We start from the raw sequence: 19,132 nt of genomic DNA, 5'->3' as shown, positions 1-19,132 counted from the left end.
ATGATCATTTCCTTTTATACCACAGCACCTTAGCTTTTCTCGCTTAATCCTGCCTGTTTCTCTTATGCTTTTTCTTTGATTGTCAGGGTTTTTCCCCAAAGTTTATTTTTTTATTATTTAATGCAGAAAAAATGAACACACACCCGCCCATGTGACGATCATGTATAGAAAGAGCATGCAGGCGCTGCTCTGGCAAAATCCTATTGCGACTGCCCCCCACTTAGGTGATATCGAGTTTGCATCCTCCAATTACTGCCGCTCAGTTTTAAGAGCTTAAATGTAATCAAGTATTTCTCCACGCCAATTTTGTGCAATAGGTTCCGAATAAATAAAATGTTTCAGAGGGTCCTTTTCCCCCAACCCGGGATCATACAGAGGGATGAAGACAGAGTGATCTGCTTGCAGATGTGTGCGATTAACACAGATACACTTCCAACTGAAAAAAAGGTTTTATTCTAAATGTTTGTTCAAATAGTACCAGACAATTTGAAATCAATAAGCTGTGTCGAGTGGTGAGGGCTTCGGCTGTTGAGAAACGACTAGCGTGAGTCCTGCCACCGGGCTGCCTGACTCTACCCATGAAGGACCATTTGTGATCTCAATCCTTTAACATCAACTACAGACACCAGCCATGGTTACAACTGTTCAAAACTATCCTCTCAACTAGTTCAGACCAAGGGGACTAAAGAGGTGAAAAGTGGCCCCCCCAAGGCCTGGGAGCGTGTACCTAGGCCCAGCCTCAGAATTCTACAAATATACACATAAATACATTAAGACGAGGATAAATAATCAGGGAAACGAAATTACTCGCTTCAAATAATAAATACAGATTGTTTAGTCCGATGCAATCTTTACAGGAGGGGACGGAGCATTATAAATTAAGGTCTCTGAAACTAAGCTAGACAGAAGGGCCAGGCCCAGGGTTCTCCAGGCCCTAGTCCCTCTTCAGGACTCGCCACGGATGGGTCGAGGACTTACCTTAGGGACACCATTACCAGATTAGAGTCCCTCGGTCCGCAGTTTATGGCACTGTCAGGTTTACTGGGGAGGATCCTTGCGGCTGATTTATGGCGAGTCACCCAAAGGAGGACGCGCCTGGAGGGAGGCCCAGTCGCGTCAGCCCTGGCCGCTGGAAGCCACTCGTGAGGCATCCGCCAGGCCAGATCAGGGAGGGGGATCCCCTAAACTGCCCCTCGGGCCCCGCCCCGCCCCACCACCACCTCTGCCACCAAAACCAGAGAGGTAATTGCGCCTGGCCGGCGGCAACAGCTACAGATGTGTCAGTTTGGGGGCCTCGGGCAGGCGTCCCTGAGACGAGTGGTGAGCCGAGAGATCTGTGTAGGTGGGATGAGGGTCGCAGGGTCCGTGGTGATGGTTGCCAGGGATTTGCGCGGCGCAACTGTAGTCCACGCTGGCCGAAGACGGGTGCGAGAGGTGGCCCAGATTGAAGACCGGCCCGGACGTGGGCGCCATGGAGTCGACGAAGTTGCCGCCCACGTACACCGGGCTGCCCTGCAGGTTGGCGCTGGCGAAGCCGCCGCCGTTGCTCGCCATGGGGTGAGGCTCGAACTCGGGCGCCGGGTACCGCTTCTGCTGAGGCAGGCAGCTGCTGAGCGGCGCCGTGTAGGCGGCCAGGCCGTACATATTGGGCTGCGATTTGGCGAAAGCGGGCGGCGAGGGTGCGTCGTAGGCCAGGCCGGGCACCGGCGGCAGCTGGCCGGAGTAAGCCACGTGGCCCGCCGCTCCTCCAAGAGGTGGGCTGCGCTCCGGGGACTGACCGGCTGGAGAATGCAGGATGCCCTTAGCCTTCTGGTCCTTCTTGTACTTCATGCGACGGTTCTGGAACCAGATCTTGATCTGGCGTTCGGTGAGGTTCAGCAGGTTGGCCATCTCCACGCGGCGCGGCCGGCACAGATAGCGGTTGAAGTGGAACTCCTTCTCCAGCTCCACCAGCTGAGCACTCGTGTACGCCGTGCGCACCCTCTTGGATGCTGGGCCGGGTGGGCTCTTGTCCTCACAGTTCTCTCCTGGGCAAGGAGGGAGATAGAGAGGGTGCTGAGTGAGGAGTAAGGAATCCCAGAACGGAAAGAGGTGCTTCTCTGTCTCCATGTTCCTCCCCGACTCTCACCTCCATCCCTACCTAGAGCAGGGTGGGGTCTTTTGAGAGATAAAAGTCTTTTGGGAACACTCATCCCACACACTTCTGGGCCTACCTGTCAGTCGCACCTGTAACCTCTCTGCCTTTCTCTGCCCTCTTTCCCCTCCATCCTAGCCCTTCGTTTCATCCTAACCCAAAGGCAATACAGGGCATTATTGTGAGGCTATAAGCAGCTCATGAGATGCTCCACCAAAAGAGCAGACTTCTTCTCAGAGCACCCCTCCCAGCCTCTGCTGCTTGGGGCTGGGGACTAAGGTGGCAGCTCGAGCCTGCCTTGTCTGTTTACAGGTCAAACAGTCCAAAGAGCCAAGAAGGAAGTAGGGGGCCCAGTCAAGCCAGGTGCACCCAAAGACAGAAGTGATAATACCCTCCCCAAAGATACTGCCCTGGAGTTTTAGGGGATCCCAAGGCCAGGCTGAAAGCATGTCGCATATGGCAGTGCTAGGAGTAGCAGGCTCAGCACTGGCTTCACCTCCCCTGCCACCCCTCAGCTGCTTGTCCACTCCTTCACTGGGAAGACAAATGGATTTCTCCTGGGAGGGAGGGCCTGTGTCTGAGCTAAGGAGGGAGGGGCAGAGGAGAGAGCTTTCAGGCAGGAAGACACTTTCCCTTAGGAGCAACAGCCCAGGGAGCATCAGGCAGAACAGAGACCTGATAACAAACCATATCCTGGATTGCAGACTAGCCCTAGACCTGGAAAATAATCCCCATCAAGAACACAAAGCTAGACATTTTCAAGAAGCAGCCATCTAAGCAACCAGAAGGCATCAGCTCCTCACCATGCCCACCTTCTTTCAAACTCAGAATGGACCACTCTCAGCTCTAGAGCCTCCCTTTCAAGGGCAAGAAAGGGACAGCTGCTCTTGTTCCTAATTATTTTCTCCCCCCCCCCCGCCCCCAGAACATGCTCTTCCCACTTACAGCTTCACTAGAGTGGGCTGAACCTCACAGTTATGCCTTAAAGGCCTTGAAGCCATACCGGTTAGATTCAACTGCAGCACTTTGCAGTTCTGTGGCTCTGGGGAAAGTGAGGATGTTACCTTGTATCTATTTTCAAGCGTTCTTTGGAAAGTTAAATAAAATAAATGGATAATGTTTATAATTTACTTGGGCATGGGCCTTTTTCTTCTGTATGGGTGTTGTTTGTTTCTACTTGGGTTTCTGTTTTAAAACAAGATCTCTTAAAGGGTCCTGGAAACTCACTATGCTTCCCAGACTCTCCTTGAACTCAATACACTCCAGTCTCAGCCTTGAGTGGTGGGTGGGATTATGGGTGTATGAAACTATACCCAACCTATCTTCACATTGAAGGGCTGTTGAGTAGAAGAGGAGGCGGATTTAGGACCAGCAGCCTGGGAAGGCAGATAATATATCAATATAAAGAAGGACTTTCTATTAATAAGTATCAGACCAGTCCAGCAGTGGAACCAGCAATGAAAGAGTGCCCTATCTCTGCAAGGCTCTGTACCCAATCAAAGTCACTAAAAAGGATAGACATTTCTACACAAGTGGGAGTTTGGATACATTGTTGCTAAGGTTGCCCTAAGAGACCTAATAGACTTGGTTCCTGGGTAAAAGGTTCTTGGGGCCCATCTGAAGGGACTTGGTCCAGGGATGACCTACTTAGAGAACTACCTGAAGTGGCACAGCTGTTCTTCTGCTTGGAGTTCTGTCGGGATTCTTTCATCCAGGGGAAGATCTGTTTGCTGATGGTGGATGAAGAGCTAGAAGCACTGAGTCCACCCTTGGTCTTCTTGGCAGGCACTCCACTTCCAGGATTGGTAGGTGAAGATGGGGGCAAGGTGGGTGGTGGTGGAGGAGGAGGTTGTGGTGGCTGCTGCTCTGAGTTCAGACCAGGGGGTTGGTTGCCACCACCTCCACCCTGGCTATTCCCAGTGCCAGGTCTCATACAGCTACCATTGAGTTCAGCTCCTTTGTGGGCTGGGGCTCGGAGAGGTGCAGAGCTCTGGATGGAGCAGGCAGAACTTGGGTAATCACTGTCCAGGGAGTTGGCAGCAGCAGGGGGTGGGTAAGGCTGATGAGGAGTGCTGTAGCCATATGTGTCAGTGGCTTTGCTATATCCGTAGCCTCCAAAGAGTCCTGGGTTCTCGTAGTATGCAGCCTTCTGCATGGTGCACTCAGGAAGTTCCAGGGTCAGCTGACCCTGCTCAAATAACATTGACTACCACGGTCTCCTTCTCCTCCAAGGCCAATGTCTGCTGAATCTTGAGAGAGCTGGGCCAGCTCTCAGGCTCCAGGTAACCTGCCAAGAAGAAAAATGAAAGATCCTAGAGGGACTGTCATTGGCAAGACCAATCAGTATAGAAGACCTAGAGGATGCTCTTAGCTGCCCTGCCCACTCCACTCACCTTGAAGCAGAAGGATGGGCAAAGTTCTGGGCTGGGGGTTTTATGGAGCTCAACTTTATAGAAACTCTTGAAAAAGTTAGAAAATGTCTCCTAAATGTGAGAAAAGACCTTTCCTTCTCCTGAGCTCAACTTTTTTGGCCTTGGGAAGGAGTTCTTTCCAGCCCAAGATTCTCTTGGAGAATTGTCTTTCTCCAAGATTGTCAACATAGTTTTTGAGGCTGCTCGGGAAACCATTTATGACTGGCTATTTCTTCCCCTAAACTATGAACTCCTAAAAGAGAGGACTGTGTTTTTGTCATCTACATATTACTAGCATTAAGCGCAGTGTCCTGCATGCAGTAAGTTCAATAAGTGGTTATTGAATAGCTGGATGTGTGGGTCACAGTCAGCCAGTCTTTGGATAGTCCTGGGGTTTGGTTTTGCTTGGTGGTGGAAATCAACCCTGGGGCTTTGTGTGTGCTATGTGGGGTCTCATACCCCCCGAAAACCTTAATCTCCATGTTTTGATAGAGGAAAGAAAAAGGACCATTGCACACCCAGCGTTTCCAGAGCTTCCTTCCAAAAGTATCTTTTCCACTTGGTTTCAGAATCACACCATCTTTTTTGAAGACCCAGATGATCCACTTGGATGTCAGGGTGAGAATCTACACAGCTAGTTTTGTGGGTCAGCACTATGAAATCTAAGGTGTAAAGGCCTAGGTGGTAAAAAATCAAAAAAGACTTAAAGACTCCCAGACTTACTTTGAAGTTTAAAAAAAAAAGAAAGAAAGAAAGAAAGAAAGAAAGAAAGAGGTTTTCTTTCTTCACACTTTTCCACACCCCTTACTTTTTCCTCTTCCTACTTTTAAAAGGGCATCCCTGAAAATATGTGATCTAGATTTTGAAATGTTTGTTGTATGACTGAATGGTGAATGCTCTCATAACTTTATCATTTTCCTCTGGATCTTTACATAAACAGATATTATTATTGACCTCTGCTCTGGACTTTCCATTCTGCCCCACCTCTCATCCAACCTATAACCAATGAGAAAAGTTCTATTGACATGATGAATGGACCCAGAATAAGAAGGATGGGGGAGTAAGAAAAATTCTTCCCCTTTTGTATGCACTGACTCTTCATGGGGGATGCTTTTCCCACCCTTCTGAAAGGTTCCTGAGGAGTTAATGTATAACTAATATCATTCAATCACTTTTGTCTGTTTGATAAAGAAAACTCACTGGTCAGCTCTCTGGTTTTAATTCTTGATCTCATCTTTTAGGCAAAGTTTCTTTCCAAAAAATCTCCCTGGCTCCCATCACCATGAGAGAACCTATCATGCAACTTCTGGCAAATCGAATTTAAATATAGGAACCAAAATAGTCCTGCATTCATTTCCCCCTGTATTTTCACCCAACCAAGTACAAAAACTCTCCAAATTAGCCTTTGTTTGGTAGTATTGTTCTCCATTTTGTTTTAGAATATAAGTAAATATGTCATTTATCTTGATGCGAGACAGGGTCCTTCTCAGTGGGTTACAGTAATATATAAATGTGTGCAGTTAAGATATCTACCTAACAAAGCTAGACTAATTCATTTGATTAGTTTTCAATACCAATCTCTGACTGCTAGAGTTACCAAACAGCAAATGGACAGTTAAATCCTCAGTCTGTGACTAATATTTATATGTTTGCCCCAGGCCAAAGAACCTGGTGTGCTGGCTTGCTAAATTCTAGGGCTTTTCAGGGATCCTGCTTACTTCTGGATGTCTAAATGGTCAGGCTTATGAGACCACCAGAATTCACTGCTGCTGCTTTGTCATTCCTTGACAACTGTGGAAGCAAAACATCCCCTCCTGCCTCCTTGTTGACCAAGTTTGTCTTTAATGGTGGACCAGTCTCATCAAAATAGATTCTTGAGGAGCTAAGCAAGCCCGTGGAACAGATGACATATTATTTTTGCTCTGTGGCATGTCCCTAGAAAACTCTCTATGTAAAAAAGACTCAGAGGTACAACTAGAGCGCACAACCAGAGTCATCTCCTGCCTGTTTGCACTGTTGTAAGGAATTTCCAGACCTGCTTCATGGCCTGGTGTCCATTTCTGTACAAGCAAGGGTAGTAACTGTGTTGTTCTCTTTGGGGGAAGAAAAATAAAAAGCCTTTGCAGCACCCACCAGACAGAACCCTAAAGAAGCCCCTCTTCCAAAGCATGGTGACCTGAGAATATTGTTATAAAACCTGGGGGGGGGGAACCCAGTTTATTTCTTTCCAGAAATCCCTACTCCTTGTGAACTCTGCTTGAACCTAAAAAGCAGGACTGGGTCATAAATCATTTGGACAATGGTCAACTGTTCAGTGGCTCATCTTTTCCATCACACCCCCCCCCTTTAAGGCTTTCTTTTCTCACCCTTTGGTACCTTTGCTCATTTGAGCACCAAGACCCAAATGCTGGTGGGGGGGGCAGTTGGGGGAGGGGCAGATGATCAGGATTTCTTGTTTTGGAGTAGTCCTCTGTTGCCCTCTCTCCTTCTGCTTAGTTCCTCCTCCTCCTCCTCCTCCTCCTCCTCCTCCTCCTCCTCCTCCTCCGGCCATCCACCCCCCCCCACCCAAACTCCAACCCGAGGAATGGGACTGTGCAGCCATTCAGTCTCCTGGAGCACCCCTAGACCTCTTAGAGAAGAGTCACCAAACAGACAGGCTAGTCATTTTCCAAAGTCCCCGGAAGTTACCCAACTCAATTTGGAGGCCTAAAGGCAGGCCCCAAGACAGGGCCAAATGGTTTCCAACCGGAAGGAAGACCAGGCACCCTCGCAGAGCTCCCACCACTCTCTCTCCAGCCATGCCGGCCCGCCCAGCTGGCCTAGCCTCAGAAGCACCGGAGTCCTGATACTTGCTCACTGCACTTAATTCTGCCCAGATCAATACCTAATATGATACCGAATAAATAAAAGGCGCTCACAGCGGCCAGGGGACAGGGTTATTAAGCAGCTGGAGCTCTCACGGTGCATATCAATGCACCTGTCATTGTGGTTTGTAACAAAATTTATGACTGTGACCACGGCAGCAGTAAACGCTTCAGTAAGGAATGAAAAGAAAAACATTTCCCAAGGCCCGGCACTTTTCAGAAGTGGAAAGCAGGCTCCGCGTAGGAGGCAGCACGGCAAAAGAATCCCCTACTCCGCACTTTTCCCGTTTACACACCCTGCGTGCGAGCTGCGGGGATTATATAAAGTGGCCGGCGCCAGCCTGGCCTAGTAGCAGCTGTGCTCGGCAGTCCAAGTTGGAAAGAGAGGATCGCAAGCCCGGCCGAGGACCACAGACCTGCTGCCCGCCTGGTCTCGGACTCTAGGAGGCTCGATGGATGCCAGGCGTTTGCTCGCTCGCTCGCTCGCCCGCCCGCGGCTGCCATGGGAAGGCCGCCGGAGAGGAAGGCTTGGGCTGGGAGGGAGGCCACAGTCTCTGGATGTGTCAAGCGCGGCTGTGGTAGTGAATAGCTTACTGCCACCGTCAGTCGGTGCCAGTCTTGGGTGGCAGAAGTGGGAGGTGATGGGACACTGGTTGTGTCAGTTTCTCTTAAAATTCTTGGAGGTTCAAGTTGGTCTAACCTCCACTCCCTATTTTGTCTAACCCGGGTCTTCCAATAACCCAGGGATCTTATCCTGGAGGCGGCGACTTTTACTGGGCATTCTTGTTAATTCAGTAGAACGGAGCGGTGACACTCTTTGCTCTGATGGCTTTGCTACTTCTGGAAAACCAGTCTTCAGCGGGTTTGCTGAGAAGAGAATTGACTGCCCACTTTCTCCCGACCCCTCTCAGCCTGAGCCTCTTCTGCCCTTTGGGAAGCCCAGGACGCCCATTCTAAATCACTCCTGTTTAGCCGGGATAACTCAGTACTGTAGCATACCCTGCATTTAAGACAGCGGACGCACTCTATTAAAGCGCCATAAATTTGAAGGCCGATGATCGGTTCTCATGTAACAGGCAGCAGTTCACACTGAGGTGATCCACTTCAAAGCCACCCTTTGTTTTATGTCTTGATGTATGAATCCTGGGATGGCTATCTTGAGTTAAGGGGGTGGGGGTGGGCATGGAAATGTAGAGCAAATTATTTATTTGTTTATTTAAATCACCCCCCACTCACCACAATATTGCATGTATATTGTCTTGAATTTTATCTCTAACACTTTTTGTAGGCTCTTCAGTTTTCTTTGGTGTTCTGCGGAAGCAGATCTGGAACAAAATGGAAAACTCAGTAGCAGCTGGTTCTGTCTTCCAAACATACCAGGAGAGCCTTTACCCTCTTTAAGGGTGTCATAATCAATGTGACCATTGTATGTGGTGCCTGCAGCTATTCCAGACGCTTTGGCCCCAGCAGAATGAAGACACAGTTGGATCCAGGGGAGCTTGAGGGCAAAAATCTTTGGCTGGATGGGGGAGGGGAGAGAGAACCTGGTCATGAGGAAAGGACCAGGGGGTGAGCCAAGTGGGTCAGCCCTCTCAGAGAAGCCCTAAAATAAGGTAGGAGGAAGCTTACAGGTTAGAGGGACAGGAAAGGAGGGTAGATGTGCAAGGGCACCTGGGTGGATGTTACTGGAGCTGCCTCCTCAGGGTCCGGGTAAACGGGGAGTTAGGTAAACTGGAAATTCGGCTCTAGCTATATCCTGATTTGCACATTATCTCTCTGGCTCAGCTAGCTTTCCTGGAAGTTGTTAGAGAATGCCCACACCAATCTGGGCCTGGGCTGCTTAGTTCTGGGTCCGGACTAGACTATAAATATCGTAAGAAGCCAACAACCTTCCCTATCTCCAACCCCAAACCAAGACCAAGCCAAACCGCTCACCACTGCGGCTGCTCAGCACGAGCCGGTCTCTGGTCAGGTGAAAGGAGGGAGAGGCAGTCTCTCTCTTGCATCTGCCCTGTGCAATTTGTCGACTCAGTAGTTTGCAAACACTAAACTGCACCCGGGAAAACCCCACACAAAGCGTCCAGGGAGCTTCTAAAGACGAGAGAGCGTAGCCATAAGCCTTTGAAGTGACCTTTGGCTCATGCTGCAATAAGTCACCTCTTAATGAACACCCAACGGAAGCGCCTCAGAGAGATGCCAGCCCGGTAGGACTCCTAACTTCGCGGCCCGACTTCAGCTTCCCAAGATGGCCTGTGTTGGGGAAGACTCCTCATTTGTCTGCTTTCTATGTTCCAACCCTCTTGGCTGCCCCCCCTCCCCGAGGGTGACACAGTGTAGGTGCACCCCCTCCCCGAGGGTGACACAGTGTAGGTGCAGGGGTTATCAGGATGCTCAAACCGGTGGCCTCAGTCCCCATACCGTTTTATATCATACAATAGCACGGGCAGACATCAACCTGCGCAGCTTGATCATTTTTACTTATTTTTTAGAAGGTTTCTTTAGAAATAGGATCACTCCCTGAGAAGAAGAGCCTCGCAGTCCCAAAATTTAGCATTTAGCTAAATTTTGCTTTCCAGGCGTTGAGGAACCTGGTAAGTTCGTGCCTGGGCTTTTTATAGTGAGGGGTGCTCTCTGAGCTCTGGGTACAGGGGTCTTGGGAAGTGGATAGGGGAAAGGACCTCAAGTCAGTTGGGTCACAAGCAAAACATCCTCCCTGCAACCCCCCAGAGCTCTCTTCTGCGTTTTCTGCCCTGCCCTGCTTCAAGCCACGCAGGACTGGCCTAATTTTGGATTTTGAGTGCCCCCCCCCCCTGTCGTGGTCTGAACCCGGCTGACTTCGTCCTGCCTGAGTTCCAACACACTTTTCGCAGCCAGAAACTTCAGAAGCAGAAGGGAATCTTGTCCGCTAGCTGTTGGGGAAGATCTGACTCCAGACATACCCCCACACCCCACCCACCAGCAGTACCCAGGGAAAACTCTTCAGGATAGGACCAGAGTAGAGCCTTGGTGGGGATTATTGAAAATTTCGGGGAAGTTATAAGTGAGTGCTCCATGGGGCCAAATGAAATGCTGCTTGCAGTAATTGGATTCAGCTGACTAAGCTGGCAGGCTTGCAGCTCCGAGGCAATGAGCAAAGAAAAATGTCCACCAACTTCAAATTCTGATGGAGCCCAGTGCAGCTGATTGACAAAACAACTTTTCCTGCTCCCTTTGATGGCTAAGACTTTGGACCTCAGTCCTCCTCCCACTGGGGACTGTCCCAACTTAAATTTAGACAGTGCTTCTCCTCCTCACTTGGGGTTCCGGTCTCTGGGGTAGTCTAGTAGATTCGGCCCACTTCTGCTCACAGGGTCACTCGCGCTTGCCTTGGTTGGGAAAAAGACCTGTGATATTTGTCTTCTACACTTCTAGCCTGGAGCCACGAGGAACAAGTCAACAAAGGATATGAGGAATGCAGGAACCAATATGATTTAGCTTTCACCACGTAGGGTTATTTGGAGAGAAGGACCCAGAAACACTAAATCTGTTCATCATTGTAACAGCCAAAGCCTATGCTGCTGATACACTGGGGAACCCTCTCAAACTCCTCAGGGTAGTTTTTTTTGGGGGGGGGGTGTCTTTAATTTCCGAGACGTTTTAACTCCTATGGGGGAACATAGGAAGCCAACAGCAAGAGGTAAAGGCTGAGTGTGCAGAGATGGTTCTCAGAACAATACAGGGAGCTGGCTGGCCACACGGTTTATTTTAAATATGGATAAATCAACCTCCTGCACCCAAGATACAGAATTAATATGATGTTCCATCTTACTTTGGCAGTGACAGTGTAAAAAAAAAAAGTCTCCTTTTATTCATTCTATTTTCAGTCCTTTCTCATAACTACACATTTACCCTCAAAATACTAACTCCTAGCCCCTAGTCCGCTTAACAAACCTAGTCCTCAAGCTGCTAAACACCCCCGCACCCCCCAGTGCTGCCGGCCACCCTCTAAGCCTGGTAAGGTAGTGTCCTCTTAACCTTTTGTAGGCGGGGAATGTCCCCATAAAAGCGCACCTCGTTACGATTAATCACCGTCCTCAATGTATATGTAGAAGTGTATGTAGGTCTGCGGGCTGCCTCACCAATTGGCAATAATCAAGATCACAGATTACACAAAATAAATCATATTTAGTATCCCGCTCAGGGCAGCAAGCAGCCCTGTGCCCAAAGATTTCCATTTTGTCATGCAATTGCTTACCTGGATCCCAATTTATCATAAACCTGGGTGTCCTCGGTCTCAGAGTGGGCGCCAGTGGGGGGCAGAGCTAGCCTTCCCCCTTTGTCTGCAGACAACAGTGTCCCAACCCTGGTCTTGCGCGCTTGCAGACTCGGCCATATACCAGAGCACACGGAATTCCCGGTAGAACGGAACCAGGCTGAGGTTCAACTACCAATAAACGCTGGAGGAACGAGTTCGTAGTCCCCAAGCTGGCTTCGCCTGCGCTGCTCGCTGGTCGGTCCACCCGCCCGCCGGTCCGCTCCCAGGCCCAGAGCGGCGGCCACTGGCTCCCCCACCCACTCCTGGGTTCCTGCCCAGCCCTCCCAGGCCCCCCAGAGCTCGGGATTTGTTTTGCTTTCGGAACGTGGTCCTTTCTGAATTTGGAGAGAGCCCCGGAAACCCCCTCATAGTCGGGAAATACAGACGCTGCCTTCAAATGCGAGCATATTTGTTCACGTGACCCCGAGGGAAGATTGTACTGATTGAGGCTGAAACTTTCACGCCATCCAGCCCAAGAGCGCAGCCAGGCCTGGGGGCTGGGAGGAGGGGCGCAGGAAGCTTGGGACCCAGGCGCTTTCCCCCCGGAGCAGACACGGAGGGTGAAAAAAGGAAAGGCTTGGTCCTTGCAGCTTGGGATCAGCGCAGCCACAGCCTGGCCCAATGCAGTGGGATGGAGGCTTGAAAATCTCTCCGGGCAAAGACCTCTGACCCCCGACCCGGCCTTCTGCCAGACCTACCAGTGGATTAGACATTTTAAAGGTTGCTTCTTAAAAGCCTTTCTGGAACAGGGCTATGGAACAGAAGTCTCGGACTCCTCAGCGCCCTGTACTTCACATCTGCACGCACCTAGACAAGATGCCCTGCCCGTCCGCCTAGGCTGATACCTTACAATCCCCACAACCTGCCCAGCACTTAAGTTGGGTCACAGCACCCGCTCTTGCCTTAAGGTGGGACCCGCTGGTTCTCAACTCTAGCTTGTCACCCTGCCACCACCGACTCTCCTTGGGGGCGCTGGCTGGGGTTCGCAGACTCAGCAGGCAAGCTGCCACTTCTGAGCCAGGAAAAAAAAAAAAATCGCCTAGCAGCAGGGCAGGACTCGGCGTGACCTCCTTTCTCGGAGCCCCGAGCACTCCACCCAAGTCCTTTGGGGTCTGGAGCCGCTTAGGTGAGGAGTCCCACCTTGACCTGTGTGAATCCAGATCGGCTCGGAGCCAACGGGATCCAGCAGGCCAAGCAACAGCCAAGCAGCCGCTTCCCGCTTCCTGCGGTATCTCCAAAGAGGACAAGGGAGGCTTCTGAAACGGCCTTACCTGGGATAAGGAGATTTCTATGTTAAAATTACTGTATCAGAGCACGATTTCACCACTCTGCAAGTGGCTAGAAGAGATTTGCGGTAGTTATCCTGCATGTGGGAAGAAGAGTTAAGCGAATCTAGGCCAGGGTTCATTCCTGGACTATAGCGAGCTCCTAACCTACCCCTGTCAGGCCTCCCTCACCATAGAATTTCACACTGTGGGAAACTCCGAATTTGGCTTTCTGAGCTTTTTTAAAAAACGGTTCTGCCACGGAGTTAATGCCCCATATGGCTTGTACGGCCTCCTACCCTCCTAAGAAAGAAAGTGCCCCAAAGCCCTGAATGACCCCGGGAGAGGGGGGGGGAGAAAAAGAGGTTCTCAATCCTCAATGTAGAGAAGTCGGCAGGTCCCAAAGCAAGAGGCACTGGACCCAGATCCCAAACTTGATAGGGAATTCCTTCCTTTTTGTTCACCTGCCCCAGTCAAGGATCAGGCCCACTTGGGGTGCTTGTCGCAAGGGACTGTAGGCTGCCCCCACTCCACCCCCATTCAGAGAACCCCGCCTCCAAGCCTCCAGCCAGGGGCTTGTGCTTGCCGGCCCCCGGCAAGTGTTAATCCCCTGCCAAAGAGGGGGGCTGCTTTGCGGGAATTTGTCTCCAGGAAAGGATCTAAGCCTTCTTCAATCGGAGCATATGTTCATAGAGCAATAAACCGGAAAGATTTACAGTCCTCGCCCGGCCCCCAACAGCCTCACACCCTTTCAGGAATTACTTACGATGATTTATCACACCAACCCCGGCAATTGTCACACTGATAAAATAGCCCGGGCCTGTGCCCGCCAAGCCGGGCCTTTGGAGGCTGTTTGGAAGCCCAGCCTCTAGTGAAGCTGGGGAGCCTTTTTGTGGGTTCCTTTCTGAGCCTACAAGGGGATGTTTGAGTGGATTGAAGTGGGTGGGGTGAGAGGGGCGACGATTCTCATTGAGAAAAACGCAAGCAGAGAGAGCGCCCTGAATCTGCGTGCAGGAGTCACTTGCTAAGCACATAAACATTTGTCATCTTTGAATAATTGAATTAATGTGTTATTGTTTGGATGTATAATTCATAACGGGGGAAACTTTGTTGCTGTCCTGACTAGAAATATATACACACCATAAATAAATAAATAAATAAATAAATAAACCACAACCCTAAACAACCACCACACAGAGACAGTTCCTGCTTGCCGAAATCCTTCTTAAAGTCAGTGGAGGCAAAGCACAGAAGTTGGGAGGTGGTAAGGAGGCATTTGAAAAGACTGTCTGCTGAGACACCCGAGCTGGAGCTTGCAGCTAAAGGAAGAGAATGTTTGCTACTTGCCCCCACCCCACGGACAGAGCTAGCTGGGGTAGGACCTAAGCAAAGGCACGTTTGGGATGTCAAATCTTCTTGGAGTGAGGGGAAACCAAGGCAACATGGGAGCAAGAGACCCTATGGCTTTTGCAGCTGGCCGCAGCCTCCTCTTCCTTGGAGGCTTCTCTTTGCCTGCGCTGCTCCGACTTGGGAGGTGGAGGACTTCTTTTTGTTTTGTTAGATAGTCAAAACAAAAAAAAAAAAAAAGAAAAGAAAAAAGAAAAAGAAAAATTTACAAATACAAAACTAAAGAGGAAGCAAAGAGAAGCTGCTCGCTGGGGCGACCAGCAGCTGAGCTTGGGGTGGGGAAGGCGGAGAGCAAAGAGAAGTAGCTTGGAATCATTATCTGTTGGTTAAAACCTGCCTGGGGTAAAATTTCAACTCGATTTTATAGCCTTCTATTATGACGCAAAGAAAAATTTACGAGCCTAGCTTGAAAAGAGGGCCGGGGCTTTTTTTTTTTTTTCCTCGCTGGTTTAAGAATAGGCGGCAGATGCGGTGACAGCGACCATTGTTCCTGGTAGACACAGGCGACCGGGCAACCTCGGCCCGCGTGCGCCAGGAGTGTCCCCAGCCAGGCGGTTTTTTTTTTTTTTTTTTTTTAAACTCCTGTTGTCTGGGGAGCAGCCTGCTCACACCCTCGCCCCTTACACCCTCACCCCTTGCACACCCTCACATCCTCATCCTCTCTCTCTCTCTCTCTCTCTCTCTCTCTCTCTCACACACACACACACACACACACACACACGCGCGCGCGCGCGCGCCCGCGGCCGCCCCTAGTAATTTTTCATAAGTGCAAAGCTTCGCTGAACCAAAGGTCACCATCCAAGCCACTAACAACTTCTGACCGGCGCGCTGTTCCAAACCAGAGAAGCAAAGGCAACTATTTGTCAGCGGCTCTGACAGCTAAGTTCATTAAGGATTGAAATCTGATGAAATAAAAGTCGCCCAAATATTTACCTGCGGGCCGCGCTGGGCGCCCTGGTCTGCGGGCGCAGGGGGCCCCCCTCGGCGGGCCGTGTTCTCGGGATCCCTGCACTTTCCAAGTCGGAGAGAGCCCTTTGCGTGGCAGATTAATGACGACTCCGTGTTTCTTAAGGGACGTGCTGAATTAATTATTTCGCCAATCACGTGGTCGCGACTTGTAGAAATCTATTCTTATCATCTTCCTCGCACTTTGAAAATTCTCCGGTTATGAGCGGCCCTCCCCTGACTGCCGCCGAGCCCCCAGCCTCCCATCCCGGCGTGGGGGGCAGGGAGGGCTCCCCAACATGGCGCCGTCTGCCGAGGGTCCGATTTACTGTACTGTACTCAACGGGCTTAGCTATGGACTCGCTTCTTCCTCATCCCTGCCGGTGATTCAATACACACAGCGGTATTGATGTATTGGTGGGCACAGGAGGAGCCATTAACCAGAAGACGGGCAGAGGACAATCATAAAATGTGTCTGAATATTTAAACTTCTGTCTGTGCACTTATAAATACACATGTCCACGCGTCTGGGGCGAGCCCTTCCATATATTAAGGACATATGTCCTACTTTATGCATCCTGCTTATTTCCTGTCTCCAGTAAGACACCCCCTATCTATTTTGGAACTCCTATCTTGGCCCCCTCTTCAAAGCTGAGGCCAAGATGTGGGAAAGCCCTCGTGATAAAAATAGTACATGGTACTTTTTATAGTAGAGAGTGTTTATTGTTGTCTGAGGGGCAAAAGAGATGCGGGGAAGGGGGGGGGGCAGGTGTTGGAAACACCAGAGGAGTTCAGTAGCCCCAGAAAAGTGGCAGTCCAATATGGGAGGCCAGCCTGGTCAGGTCGGAGCAACAACCACCAGCCAGTACTGGCTGGGCCCAGAAAAAGCATTCTCACCCAGCCTCTGAAGAGTGCAAAGGTTTCCCATAACTACTCTGAAGAAAATCTTAAAACTGGCCAGGGCCAAAAGCCGATTTGGAGCCCCCGGTAGCCCAAGCAGTTGCTTCTCTTTCTACAAATAATGCCCTCCACCTTGCAGCCTGGATCCCACCCCCACAGGACTTGCCGCTGCTCACCAAACATAGTAGCCAAATTGGGAGTGGAAGGGGCTTGTGGAACTGCTAAACCACCATCAGTGACTTAACTTTCACACCACAGGCACCAAATAAATGGGTGTCCAATTTATTGTAGAAAATAAGAAGAGGAGATGTTTATAGTGAATGTTAGCTTTCAGAAAACTTAACAAAGAGTCTCTAACAAGGCACCAAACAGGAGGGAGATTTTACTACACCTTTTTATTATTTCAAATATAGATCAATGAATTACATCAAAACTACAGGCAACAATTAGTATAAATAAGACTTTAATCAGTGGCAGCAAAACCAGTGCTCAGTCCTATTTTTAAAAGCATCTTTTGTGAGCAGACTCCAAGGGGCTGACTGGCAATGTCATCTCACAACAAAAGGCTGTAACCGGACAAGTGAGATGAGAGTCAGAGGCGAACTGTCCTCCCCTCAGCAAACATTCCACTCCTCAACACCAGGCACGGCCCCAACACAGGTTCTAAAACACTCAAACAAATGCTTCTGGCTCATATTTGGGGAGGAACAAACTGGAAATAAATAACAACAAATGGGCATTGGAGCCTTTCCACAGCTTGCTTTCTCTAGAGCAGGTTCCCAGATGGAGACCTTCCTGCTCTAGGTGACTAGGGTGGGGGCAGGGGCCACCTCTTTCCTTGTCCACTCCTTTGGGCCCAAATGGGTACTAGGGCCAGAATAAGACTTTAGGACTAGTAACTGCTCTCTGGGCCATGCAAATGCCATTAGCATTTCAAAAGACAACCCCTCCCAGCTGAGAGGAAGAGCTGAGATTTATAAACAAAGAAGTTGTTTCTCAGCTCTAGTTAGTTTCCAAAGCAGTGGGGCTGTTTGAGAAGAAGCTGGGGTTTTCTTCAGGAAAGCACTCTCTTAACTTTTAGCTTTTTGTTGGGGCAGGAGGAAGGAGGGCTAGTGTTTGGTCTGAAGCTGGATGAGTAACCAGAACTTCTGAGGAGAGGGAAAAATCTGTATAACCATCTCCACAGTGGCTATAGAGCTGAATATTGTGAAAATACACACTTCCCACCCCAAGGACATGGTCCAATGTATGCTTAGATTTGCCTTTTAGGAAAGAGTAGTAACAATTTTCCAATTGGCCTAAAGATACCGCCTCTTTTCAAATGCTGTCTCCAAAGACTGCCTCCATGCTACAGGGAGGGGAAAAAAGAGAAGAGAAGGGTAGTTAAAGTCCAAAAGGTTAAGGGTTTAGAGGTCAGTCCTCCAGGCTGAAATACAGCTAATCGAACAGAAAATTTGTCCTCTGGGTGAACCTGATTCTGTAATTTAGCCGAACTTCAGTAAAATACCTTTTCAGCTTCTCAACGTGAGGGCGTCAGAAAAAAAGACGTCTTAACTATGTATGAACTCTGTGCTTTTTGTCACAGAAACAATGACGCAAATAATGCAGGAATATCCATCTTTAATATCCCGACGTGGTGATATTCAAGTATTGCCATGTGCAAGTGTGAGAGGCAGGCTCACCCCAAGGAGGAACAAAGACCCTTTCCCCAGGGTCTAATACAAAAGACCAAGGCTTGGAAGACACTTCAGAGAGTAGAATTTCAGCCTAGGGACTGCAGTGAATCTCTGCCCTCAGCTCTCAGGAGACATAGAACCAAAGAACAGACCTTTCCCTTCTCCACCTAAGTCTATTTTTAAAAACAACCACTGAAACTTTCTAAAGTGTTCTGAAATTCTGACAAAAATACTACCACCAAGGATCATAGAATTAAAATTTAAGCTAGCCCTTCCTCCATTTCTTACTTGTGTTTTTTATGTGTGTGTGTGTGGGGGGGGGGTGTAACTGCAACCAGGGGTTTCTGTTTGGAGTTCTGGGGTTCAAACTTTCAAAGACTTGTTTCATTTGACTATATAAACCCTGGCATTACCTTTGACCCTTATCCTCTTTATCCTTAAGGGTTAGCATTTTTTAAGAAAATGAGATTTGAGCTTTTCCCAGGCATGGAATAAAAATTTAAAAAAGTATATTAAAACATCTTCCTTCTTGTTTGAGATTGAAGTTACTATCTTCAAGGTATTGAAGTAGGCCTGAAAACTTTCAGAGCTTACAATTTCTGCTTCTAATTAATGTCTCTTCAAAAAAAAAAAAAGACTTCAAGGGAAATCCCTTTAAGATCAACTTCTGTGGGCTTCTAGAGTCTATTAGTTTCTTTTTAAAAATAAGACTTCCTTACCTACACACTCTCTCCCTACTGCACAGCACCCCCCCCCCCACACACACACACACACTGGCCATACACAGAATCCTATAAAAGGCTGCTTTTGGGGATAGTTGGAGCATTTGGAATCTAGTTGAAGTAGGAAATTCAGACATTATCTGATGGCCCAGGGCATACAGGTTTGGTTTTCTTTCCCCAGAAGAAAATATTAGACCATTTGTTTCTTCCCCAACCCCCTTCTTTCATCCACCCGGAACTGCTTGTAAACACAGTGCTATAGAAGCACATTCGGAAACATATTTTCAAAAACTCGCTTCTCCTGGCTCCTCAGCTTCCCTCTTGAAGGCTTAAGGGCCTCCTCCACACATCTCCAGGGTGGGTAGTTTAGGAGGGAGGAGCTCAAAATCCGGAATAGGGCCAGAAAGGAGTCCACAGCTTTCTAACCCAGTTCCCTGAAGCTTAAGACTATTCACCATCTTAAGGTTTTTGGCACGCAGGTGTCGGTTATTTTCTGCAGTCCATTCCCCGAACA

General features: G+C 49.3%; 1 protein-coding gene across 1 annotated transcript in view; it reads right to left on the bottom strand.

The window, feature by feature from the left end:
* Positions 1–77: 77 nt before the first annotated feature.
* Hoxd3 (homeobox D3) overlaps positions 78–19,132 on the bottom strand; it is a 36,279-nt gene continuing 17,224 nt past the window's right edge. The window contains exons 2-3 of the mRNA NM_010468.2: positions 3,794–4,421; positions 78–2,027 (exon numbers count right to left, since the gene is read on the bottom strand). Coding sequence (NP_034598.2) covers positions 1,270–2,027; positions 3,794–4,337 — 1,302 coding nt within the window. The 5' untranslated portion in view covers positions 4,338–4,421 and the 3' untranslated portion in view covers positions 78–1,269. The remainder of the gene's footprint in view (positions 2,028–3,793; positions 4,422–19,132) is intronic.

This window comes from Mus musculus, chromosome 2 (genome assembly GCF_000001635.26).
Source record: "Mus musculus strain C57BL/6J chromosome 2, GRCm38.p6 C57BL/6J".
Taxonomy (NCBI): Eukaryota; Metazoa; Chordata; class Mammalia; order Rodentia; family Muridae; genus Mus; species Mus musculus.
The sequence above is the reverse complement of the archived record's forward strand: the minus strand, read 5'-3'. Positions and strand labels throughout refer to the sequence as shown.